The 12479-nt window shown below is 33.2% G+C and overlaps 1 protein-coding gene across 1 annotated transcript in view; it reads left to right on the forward strand.

Annotated features, from left to right (window-relative positions):
- The window catches only part of SYNE2 (spectrin repeat containing nuclear envelope protein 2), a 389516-nt gene that overhangs the window by 304059 nt on the left and 72978 nt on the right, over positions 1-12479 (forward strand). Inside the window, exons 87-92 of the mRNA XM_051973670.1 lie at positions 83-235; positions 3053-3223; positions 4126-4256; positions 5893-6097; positions 11478-11657; positions 12302-12418. Of these exons, the coding sequence (XP_051829630.1) occupies positions 83-235; positions 3053-3223; positions 4126-4256; positions 5893-6097; positions 11478-11657; positions 12302-12418 (957 nt within the window). The remainder of the gene's footprint in view (positions 1-82; positions 236-3052; positions 3224-4125; positions 4257-5892; positions 6098-11477; positions 11658-12301; positions 12419-12479) is intronic.

Genomic DNA, 12479 nt, shown 5'->3' on the forward strand with positions numbered 1-12479 from the left:
AAAGAGAAATCTTTTGTCCTATACAGCATTGAAACACTTTGGAATACTACACTGCTAAGAACTATATTTCCTTCTTTTTTAGGACTTAGAAAATCACTTGGCAACTAAATCCCGGATACTGGATGAGCTTAAAGAAAATTACATGTCTTTGGAAAGTGGCCCAATACCAGTGTTACAGGACACCATTTCTGGAATTGATGGTTTATATCAAATGAGGAACAATATTGTCAATCAGGTAGTGGGATATATTTAAAATGTGTCTTCTTCTATTTGACCTTTCTTTACAATTTTCCATTTACTACTGGAGAGTTGTTCTATGCCCATATACTTTTCAGAAGCACAAAGATACATTGCTAAAAACTTCTCAGTTGTGTTCTAGAGGCAAAAGCCCTAGATATTACATCAAATTTCAATGTTTATATAAGGCAAGGCTAACAAACATGTTGCCCTGCAAATAATACCCCTATTTGAATTTGACTTTTGGAAGCATTTTTGGCTAATTATAAATCATTAACCCATCATTGAAGAGGTGTGTGAGGAAATGGTTTCTATGGAAGAGAATCTGAAGCTCTTTCATCAGGGTAGATGTCTCAAGGATATAGGAACACTGTGTCACCTAATTATATCATATAGAAATTGGTGATAAAATTAACCTTGAAGTATATTTTTGGAGGAAGCATATCTTTGCTTACTCATCTACTAGAAATTCCCACTTCTTTCTTTTCATCTTATCTATGACTAAGTATATTTCTAAGCCAAGCAGCCCTATTTCTTTCCCATAAGACAACAGAATTTTGATGTGGCCATAGGGTCATAGTTGGAAATGGCCTCATCTAGTCCAGTCTCCTTATTTTATAGCTAAGGAATCTAAGGCTCAAGGATGTTTGGTGCATATTGATGTAAATGTAGAACTCACACTTGAATTTGTCATCTTGTTTTCACTCAACTTTGTGAGAAATTGAATAAACTAGTATTGTGGAAATGTTTAGAATCTCATTTTAAGTTCTGTTTTCAGGATCCTGACAACAAGGCTGTCGGATTGAATCTAAAAACTATCACATAAGTAGTTATATTTCAAAAACTAATTTTCATTTTGATAGAGAAGTAATCATAATTTCACCAAGATTTTTAGAATGCCCTGTATAACATTTTCAATTTTTTTATTATTATACAAATTGATACCAATTGGATACATTTGCCATAACAGATCCTATCTGAAAACCACTTAGGTGTAAGTTCTTCAAATGATTTAAGAGTGAATGAATGATAGAGCATTCATTAAATCTTTACTGTGCGTCAGGCACTGTGCTAAGTGCTGCGGATACAAATACAAAAAGCTCCCTGTCTTCAAGTAGCTTATAGTTTAATAAATTGAGATGGTTACTTATAGAAAAATGGTGACTAGGGAAGGGAATTTTGATCTGGAAAGTCAGGAAAGATAGTAAACTGATCCACTGAGTAGTCAATTAACATTGACTAAATGCAATGGCAGTACTTATGAATAAGAAATAGAAGGCAGGATAGTAGGACAGATAAAAATATGTCCTGGATTGATGATTAGGGTATGGTATATGAATGTGATAAAAATAATATTGAACTGAAGAAATGATAAAATAGATGATTTCTAAGAATTATGGACTTTGGTAAACTGATAAACTGATGTAAAGTAAGCAGAACCAGAAGAACAATTTACACAATAGCAAGCACACTGTAAATAAAAACTTTGAAAGCTGTAAGAACTATAATCAATCTTTTAGCCATCCATGATTCCAAAGGACTGATGATGAAAATGCAGAAGTATAAATATGTGTGTATGCATATATACACATTTGTGTGTATGCACACACATATACTTTTCCTTTTTTTCCAGTTGGGTAGGAAGAGAAAATATACTTCTGTTCATTTAAAAAAAAATAGAGAGAGGTGTTGTGTTGCATATACTTTCAGACTAAGTCAGTGTATTGTTAGTTTTGCTTAGTTGTTAACTTTATTACAAGAGACTTCTTATGGACTAAGGAAAATTTGTAAATGTTTGTAATGTAAAAACAAAATACATCAATAAACACTTTTTAAATAGATATGCCAGATCAGGGCTTCTTAATTTTTTTCCACTCATCACTCCTTTTTATTGGAGAAATTTTTACGTGACCCTGGAAATGTAGATATATTAAATAGGCATATAAATTTAACATTTAATGATGATAAATCAAAAAGAAATTTATTTTAAAATATTTCTTTGGTATGCACATAATTTTATCATTTATAAAAGATGAAAGCAAATTTACATAGTAATGAGATGGATGTGCTTGGCAAATTATTTGATTCCTTTTACTGTTGCCAATTTTTGTGATCTGCCACATTTAATAACACAACCCTATATGGGATCAGAACCCCAGAACTTAAGAAACTTTGTACTAGATGGGCTAGTTACATTTGCATTCACTCAGTTGCTAATCATGACTGCTCACTCCCAGGGTGGGAGTTCAAAGGCTGAGTAGATTAACTTGCCAAGATCTGTAATTTATTGGTGTGGTTACCCTCCAACAGAGCAGATCAAAACCTTTCCATAATTTAGTGGATTGTTCTGTGTGTTCCTGGTGGCCAGCCTTCTAGACTGGACCTCTAAAAATAGTCTTATCTCTCAGCCTGTACTCAAAAGCTTTTCTAATTTGTGTGATGAATCAAAAGTTGCAGTCTGTTGGCACAACTTTGAAGAAGTCATAGTATCCATAGTGAGATATTATATTAGGATGCCACGTTTAATAATTTTTTGGCTTATAATTTTATATTTGCCACATTTTGTAACCCTAAAGTTCTATATAAGTACAATTAGCATCCCAATTTCATTTCCTAATGGTCAGCCAGAAACTGTACATATCAGTGCCAGGATTTCACTTCTTATCCTATCATATTATTCAAACATAAGTACTTCATCCAAAGAGACATTCCAAATTTGATGTTAATAGTAAAAGTACAAACCTAGAAGAAAAAACAAACTAATGAAAGAATGTAAACCTTTTTCTAAATCATCCTGGTTCTTTCTTTCCCATAGATCAACCAACTCAAAACCTCCATGCAGTCAGTGTTACAGCAGGGAAGAGGTTATGATAAACTCTTTGAAGAAGTGAACATGATGACAATCCGATTCTGGTACTGTATGGAGCACAGCAAGCCTAATATGTTATCTCTGGAAGCCTTAAGATGTCAAGTGAATAATCTTCAGGTAAATATTTACACAGGTTAAAGAAAAAAACATTTAGGAGGAAACCAAAAAATATTAGTTGTAGTCCCATTTGTGGATACTACTTTAAAATAAAGGCCCAGTTAACATTCTGTGTGAGTAATTGAATCAAATTATTAATGTCAACATTTAAATATTTGCACACATAATTATTTATATTATTAATTAATTGTATTGATTAAATTATTATTTAAGTTTAAAGAAGCAATATGGAATAGATAGCATTGAATTAATTACTCTGTCTAAACCATGAGTGGGAAAGAGAGAGATGACAGGAAAGATGGAAAGATGGACTGGATGGATGGGATACTAGTTTGTGACATATGATCTGGTGGCATGGGACTAGTTAGAAATAGTGGGTAAGATATAGGTTCAAAATTGGAGTCAGATCTGGGTTTTAGTTTTCCTTTAATACATACTAACTTTGTGATCCTGGATAAGTTATTTAACCAATCTGCACCCCAGGTAGCAGTTATAGGTGAGTTGCAAATTAGGATAAGTCGAGAGAGTTTCTCTGCCAGAATTTCTTTGTCACAATGAATCACAAAAATAATTCAGTTACAAGGGAAAATATCTTTACAACAAATATAGTCCAAAAATAGAATGGGATGTTTCAAGAAGTAAAAGTTTCCCATCAGTGGATGGAGTGGTTAGGAATTCCTGTTTAGACACAGATTCTACTAAATTACCTCTGAGATCCATTATAACTCTTAAATTATGTGATTCTTTAAACTTAATAAAACTATGAATTAGATTTTCCTAATTGTTTGCCACTTTAGTTTTTGAATGTTTTTTACTACAATTGGGATCTAATTGTATTGGCAATCTTCCCTTTAGAAATATAGATCAAATATGTTTTAATTCCTATTTATATATTTTCTTAGCTCCTTCAGGATGAAGTGGAGAACAGTGAAGGAAATTGGAACAAACTCCAGGATGCTATTAGTAAACTCAAAGACTGTTGTCCTTCAGTTACTGAGATAATTGAACAGAAATATCAAGAAGCATATACAAGGTACACTTAAGATAAATACAGTGGGTGTCTTTCCAATTTCAAAACTTATACAGGAGGTTATATGGTCAATAGAACGATTCCTGAAAGCCATCACATTTTATCAGACATTTTCTGAAATGACTGATTTTCAATTTCCTATCTCTTCTGCTCTCAAGTATTTTCTCTCTAAAAAAAGATATAATGTCATAAAGGATATAATCTGTCTCCTGGGAGTCTCGTGTAAAATGAAAATTATTCTAATCACAGCCAAGATGAGGAAAGTAAACAGATGCTATAGAAATTTTATTTTTTATTTTAAATTAAAAAAAAAAATCTAAGCCCTAATACAATGAGCAAAATATAGTTAGAACAGATATATGAAACCACACCATCTCTATTAGAGTTTTCATTTTTTTCCTTTTATCTTTAATAAATTCATTGTGTAATTTTCAAAGCTGTCTTGTTTGACCTCCCTTCTGTTCTCTTCTGTGAATTTTTCTAAATGCTTCAATGCCTTCTTTTCTTTCTCTTTTTTTCCTCTGATGAACCTTCTGACTAGCTTCACTGTCCCTATCAACTTTCAAGTCTTGATTTAAAAAAAATCTTTGTAATAAATAGGCATAGTCAAACAAAACAAATTCCCATATTGTTCCTGCCTAAATATGTATTTCTCATTTTTCACTTTTGAGTCCATTATCTCTCTCAAGAGGTAGGTAAATACTTCATCCTTGATTCTCTGGAATTGTGGCTGACCATTGAATTGAATATAATTCCTAAGTCTTTCAAAGTTGTTTTTCTTTACTATGTTATTGTATAAATTTTTCTCTGAATTATTTTCATTTTACTGTGCATCATTTCATACAAGTTTTCCTAAGGTACTCAGAAAAATTTTTTTCATTATTTCTTACAGGTTGACACTCTTTCATTATATTTATCACAACTTGTTCAGATGGATACCACACCAAATCCCCTTATCTTCTAGTTCTTTGCTTTAACTAAAATGATTGCTTTTAATGCAGGTCTTTGATCTTTCCCCCTGGGATATAGGCCTAGTAATGGTATTGATGGGCCAAAAGGTTTGGACACTTAATGATTTTTTAGGCATAGTTCCAGTAGCTTTCTAGAATAACTGGACTAATTCACTCTTCTACTAACAATACATTAGTGTGCCTATCTTCCCATGGTCTCTCCAACATTTATCTTTTTCCTTATCCTTGCAAATATGATATGAAAGAGGTGGAACCTCAGAGTTTATTTTAATTTTTCATAGTGATTTAGAACATTTTTTATGTGATGGTTGATAGGCTTAGATTTCTTCCTTTGAGAACTGCCTTTTGATGTGCTTTGAGCATTTAGCTTTTGAGGAATGGCTCTTGTTTGTATAGATACCAGATCCGTACTGGAGAAGTTTACCTATATATACTTTCAAGAGGTACTGGTTGGCTTTCTCCATGTGTCTTTCAAAGACACATAAATTTGTGCTTTAAATAAAAGAATTAGGATTTGGGACTAATTAAAGAATCTTCCATTATGTTGGCTTTTGGTTACACAGTTATTGGAAATAACAATCATCATTCTACTTTCCAGTTTCAATGGGAGAGCCCAGATTAAAGAAAATAGAATAAATAGGACTTTTCATTTTTCTGTTTGTTGACAGGTGGACGGAAGTGAATCATGAAGTCACAGATCAATTACAGTCAGCCCAAAGTATGTTACAGCTTTGGGAGTCTTACACTGTTGCTCATGGTGAAGCAACAGCAAGATTGGAACAGCTGGAAGAAAAGTTTAAACACATTTTGAACATTAATATGTCTGGAGACAATCTAACTGAGATCCTAACCCAGGCACTAAAAGATGCAAAGGTAAATATAAAGACCCTTCCCTTTCTCTTGCTTAACCATGAGCCAGAGAAGAATACTGTTCTATGATCAGGAGACTTAGGTTCTAATTCACTGTTCCATTGACTAATGTATGATGACATTTGTATGGATTGCTATTTCTTTATTGGAGGAGGCTAGACTGAGTAATATTTAAAGTACTCTTGATTGAAAGTACTATATTTTGTTTATTAATATTCCTCATGCTGTGTACTCATCAGTAAAAATTCATCAAATGAAGTGAGGTACAACATGTTACACAGAGAGCTGAGGGCCCTCACCATGGATCAGCTGCACCTATACATAATAAGCTACAAAAACCCAAGATAAAGATTTAATTCAACCAGTAATAATCTCTATTTTGTATAGAATTTTTAAAATAAGGTTTTATATGGGGATAGGGGAAGAGACAGAGAAAGACAGAGGGAGGATAAGGAAAAGAGGAAGAGATACACACTCAAGAAGCTACCAAATACTAATACAAAACATTGTTACTAGTTTGTACCCAAGATACTGCTATGTACAGCAAATACAAGGATGATTAGAAACAGATGAACATGAGCTAGAGAAAGAACTTCATGAATCAAGGAAACTGCAGGATACAAAGGATGACAATAATAGATCAGAAATGCTAATATCAACTAATGCAGGGATCCTCAAATTTTTTAAATAGGGGGCCAGTTCACTGTCCCTCAGACTGTTGGAGGACTGGACTATAGTAAAAACAAAAACTTTGTTTTGTGGGACTTTAAATAAAGAAACTTCATAGCCCTGGGTGAGGGAGATAAATGTCCTCAGCTGCTGCATCTGGCCCGAGGGTAATAGTTTGAGAGGACCCCTGAACTAATGCAACAACAAAAATATTGCAGATGATACAAGGTTTAATGTTTTGAAAACAATCAACATATTTCAAAGCATATTATTGACCCAACAGATAGACACAAAACTAGAAGGGCCAGTTTCTTTTTTTTAAATAACTTTTTATTGATAGAACTCATGCCAGGGTAATTTTTTACAGCATTATCCCTTGCATTCACTTCTGTTCAGATTTTTCCCCTCCCTCCCTTCACCCCCTCCCCCAGATGGCAAGCAGTCCTTTACATGTTGAATAGGTTACAGTATATCCTGGATACAATATGTGTGCAGAACCGAACAGTTTTCTTGTTGCACAGGGAGAATTGGATTCAGAAGGTATAAATAATCCGGGAAGAAAAACAAGAATGCAAGCCGTTTATATTCATCTCCCAGTGTTCTTTCTTTGGGTGTAGCTGCTTCTGCCCATCTTTGATCAATTGAAACTGAATTAGCTCTCTTTCTCAAAGAGATCCACTTCCATCAGAATACATCCTCAAACAGTATCATTGTTGAGGTATATAATGATCTCCTGGTTCTGCTCATTTCACTTAGCATCAGTCCATGTAAGTCTCGCCAGTCCTCTCTGTATTCATCCTACTGGTCATTTCTTACAGAACAATAATATTCCATAACGTTCATAAACCACAATTTACCCAACCATTCTCCAATTGATGGGCATCCATTCATTTTCCAGCTTCTAGCCACTACAAACAGGGCTGCCACAAACATTTTGGCACATACAGGTCGAAGGGCCAGTTTCAATTAAATCTTGAGAGTAGAAGAAAAACAACACCACATTATCGAGTACTTCTTTCGCAGAAAACGGACCATTTGCTCTTGGCCTTAACAGTTATCTCAGGATGTTTGTGTAAATTGAGCAGTTAGATACCACAGTAGGTGGAGCATCAGAAGAGCCTGAATTCATCACTCTCACCTCCAATACTTACTAGCTATGAGAGATCACTCAAGCTCTGTCTATTATAAAATGAGGATAATAAAACTATTTCTTAGGCCTGTTGTGAGAATCAAATGAGATAGTACATGTAAAGCATTTTGCAAACCAATCACTATAAATGCTCGCTATCATCAGTACCACCACTGTCATCATCATCATCTGTCCAGACCTAGGCAGCCATAACATCATCATTTGCTCTGATATTCAAAGAGTTAGCTGGCAAAATGTGTAATTTTGATTCTAGACATATTAATGACCAAAATATTAAAAAAGAAAAAAAATTTTATATTTCTTTTATCTATATCTACACAAAAAAAAAAAAGCTTGGTCTGTTTTTGTTCATCACTAGACTCAGATTTTATTAATGCTTCCATTAAGAAAACAAAGTTGAACCAAAGCTCACTGATAACTATTTACACATGGAGTAGGTTCCAGTTCTACTTATCAGTTCTACTGATTTTTAATTTCAAAAATCATTTCTACTGATTTTTAATTTTAAAAGCCTTAAGTTGACTCATGTCCATGCAGATACTTCAAGCACCTTACAGTCTGAAAACAGTTCCATATTACCTGTAGATACTCAGCATCTTTTAATAATAATTTTGTATGATTCTGCTCTATCGATGAGCTATTTTAGAAATGAAAACCAGAAATAATTCGAATGAATCTGTGTATCATTTGAGAGCATTTAATTAGGAAACATACTTTATTATTGTTCTTAACATTAAAAGAATTTTGTCCAGAGATCTTAGAAAGCTTATCCTCCCCGCTCTTTTCTGAAATCAAACAGACTTGAAAGGAAACAAGAGAATCAGAAAAAAAAGTTTTTTAAACACTTGAATACTAAGTGCCTGTGAGGCTTCAGAGAGCATAGTTCTTCCTACTTTGAGGTTACAGAAAGCTAATTGAAAATGGAAGACTAACATTTGAGAAACTGAGAATAAGTCAATAAGCATTTATTAAGTACCTAGTATATACTAAATGCAAAAAGAAAGTACCTAAAGGAACTTAGATTCTAAAAAGGGATGATCTCACACAAAAGAGAGTAGAAAATACACTGGGGAATAGAAGCCAAAGCTTGAGAATGATTTATGACAGTTTGTAATTTTTATAATAAACTACTTATACTTTTTATAATGTAGCTAGGTAGTACATTGGATAGAATGCTAGGCCTGGAGTCAGGAAGACTCATCTTCATGAATTCAAATCTGGCCTCAGACACTCACTAGCTTGTGACTCTGGACAAGTCACTAGTTGGGTGATGCTGAGCAAGTCACTAAACCCCATTTGCCTCAGTTTTTTCATCTGTTAAAATGAGAAGGAAATTGCAAAACACTCCATCAAATAGGGTCATAAAGAATTGTACAAGACAAAAACAACTGAACAACGCCACTATAGATTGTTGTGAAGTTAAAATGAGAATATTTGTTATGCACTTAGCACAATCCCTTATTTGGAGTAGATGCTATATATAGTTATTATTATCATCATTGCCTTGATTATTATTATTTCTTCAGGGCTTAACATAGTACTTCATGCAAAATAAGGCTTAATAAATATGATTCCCTCATAAATCTTGAGGGAATTGAGGCCACAGAAGTTAAGTAATATGCTGAAGATTACACAGATTTTAAGTGAAAAACCGTAATTTGAGAAAAATGTAAAATTGGAATTAAATGGTGAAGGATGAGGAAGATTCTTATAGGTATGGGATGAGGTAGCAATTTAATTTAAAAGACTAGCAGAAATTGATAAAGACACAGGAAGAGAGAAAGAGAGAATGAGAGTGTGTGTGTGTGTGTGTGTGTGTGTGTGTGTGTGTGTGTGTGTGTGTGTAAGAGAGAAAGAAAACATTGGAAAAGCTAGTAGTTGAAAAGAGTGACCTGAGTGGAGCAATTGATGTATTTTGAGGTTTAGTAGGAATCAGAAGAAACCAGATTTTGTTTAGCCAGCATCAGGTCAATAAACTTTTTTTTCCCACTTCTGTTTTATTTTATTTTTTTAATTTACAGATTTGATGCATTGATGCATTTTGTTTTTAAATCAAAATCATTTCCAGAACCTCTTCTATTCTGATATTGAACTCTCCTTTATAATAAGATAATTCAACAAAAGCAACCAATCTGACACTATATGAAATAATCTTCCTCCGTGATCCTTTATATCTCTGCCCAAAAGAAATATAAGACAAGTTTTTTTTTAATTTGCAAGGCCTTTCCCAATAGTCTTAATCCCATGTCCTGTCATTTTATAAATGTGATCCTGTAGTCTGCTTTTGCCAGCAAATTACAAGTTCTCACAAGTATTGCTAAAACTAGAAGGGTTTAAGAGTATGGGCAATTTGTTGTTTGTCCAAGGACCAAGTGATGAAAGACTCATCACCTGGTTGACCTTAGTGATTTCTTTTGATCCCAGCAATGGTAAATCACCGCTGTTGTAGAGTAAGTGAAGAAAGTGCCCATACCATTAGAATGAAAAATCCTTAAAGTTCATCATGAACTTTGTTCAAAGCACTCTGCAAACTACTGGGATAACACTTAATAAGGAATGTAAAATTCTAGAAGTTAGAAGGGTTCATTAACTGTTTAGCTCCATGAGAAAGGCCAAATGCCTTTGCAATGTCTCTTTCTTAAAGTACTGTGTCTAGACTTTGAGTACCTAGAAGATTCAGTGAAATATTAAATCTTTGTTTTTGAGAGTTACTATAGGTAACTATGTTAATATTGTATAATAATGTTACTGTAGGTCTATGTTAATATAACCTCAAGTTCTGGGAACATTGTGACTTCATACAGAACAGAGATCTATATGTAATATTTGTAAATCTGATCAAGGCCTTTGGTACTGTCAGTCATGAGGACTTATGGAAAATTATGTCAAAATTTGGTTGCTCAAATTTTGCTTGTAATTATTAATAAAGACTTCATTGATAGTGAATATATTTCAAATTTACTTGAATTATTATGAAACCTTTCATTATCTCCAAACTCATAGCAGCTGTTCAAATGAAAAACAAACTATTATCTCTAATTAAAAGGAATGGACTTGAGATCTTTTTTCCTCTTCTGATTAAGTCCTGCATTCTGTATTGTGAGGCTCTTGCCAGAAGTATTCAACAGAGTATTACCCAAAGACTCCTAAACTAGTTTGTCATCCTAACTGGTGGGGCTATGCAGGTTCTCACTATACTTCAGTTTACATTAAAATGCCTCAGTGGGGTAGCAGGTTATACTGACCATCAAAGTAATGTTAAAAGCAATGTTTTAAAATGCTAGAAATAGAAAATACAGGGAAATACCATTGTTACAGCCATCCATGAACTAAAAGCTTCTACTCTTTAAATCCAAAGGAAGATTTAGTTATTGTTTGATTTAGAATAAGCTGATTTCAAAACAATCCCTCAAGTGAGCTACCTGCCAAACCACATAGTGAGTGAAGCTTAGCTTCATGAGTTATCCTGGCTTACTTCTTTTTTTTTTTTTTAAAGACAAACTTTAGTATAAAATATTAACTGATAGTAGAGAAAAAATTGTTTTTCAACATTCTTCTTTTCAGAACCTGCAGCATGACCTAGAGAACATAAAAGAAACCTTTCTTCAGAATTCGGCAGTCATTGCACCAAACCTAGAGCAAGCAGGCCCTGTCAAGCAAGATGTTCTTTCTAATCAGTCTTCTTCACTTCAGAGGATATCTTACCTGGAAAAAATGCTCCTTATGAAGTCAAATGAGTTTGAGGTACAGCTCAAATTATTTTTCACTCAGTCTTGATCTTGTGATCTCAAACACAGTCAGATACTGTCCCTAGATTTGGCTTTAAATGAATTTATAAACCTGGGCCAAATTAATTTCCTATATGGCAGTAGCATGTTTTATGGAAAGTTTTTACATTTCATTATAAATAATGAGACAATACATTTTTCTAAATAAGTTATTCCAAATTTACTCTTATTTTAAAAATATATTAATTAAATTGAGCCTAAATTATCTAGTGTTTTCTTTATTCATTTATTGCCAAGATCTTACTGGCAATTTAAAAAAAAAGTGTATATAGGGATATAGTATAGCTTCCAACTGAGGGACCAGATTAACTAGTACCTGCTTCATCATTTTTGTGCACCATTAACCAGGGACAATTGCCAAAGACAAAAAATACAAACTAGGATGTATTTTATAGTGAAAAAGTATCTTATAGTCACCATCTCCTTTTTAAACATCTTTAATTTACATTGATATATTTTGATATATGACATATATATATGAATTTATAAAATTTTTGGAAGCAGGTAATGTGAATATAGCTATTAAATATATAAACAACCAAATATTATATTTAATATATCCATCTAATGTTTCTAATGCAAATATATTTCTTGTTTTAGCATATTCTTTCCCAACTAAAGGATTTCAGGAATCAACTAGAATCTTTGGAAGACAGTATCAAGCATTCCATAGAGAGTTCAGACCTCCAGAAAGAAGATGATCCAGAATCCCTCCTGGTATAATTAAATATCATATCTTTCTAAGGGCTTAAATCATTCTAAAATATGTCAGTTTATT

The sequence above is a fragment of the Antechinus flavipes genome, chromosome 2, assembly GCF_016432865.1.
Source record: "Antechinus flavipes isolate AdamAnt ecotype Samford, QLD, Australia chromosome 2, AdamAnt_v2, whole genome shotgun sequence".
NCBI lineage: Eukaryota > Metazoa > Chordata > Mammalia > Dasyuromorphia > Dasyuridae > Antechinus > Antechinus flavipes.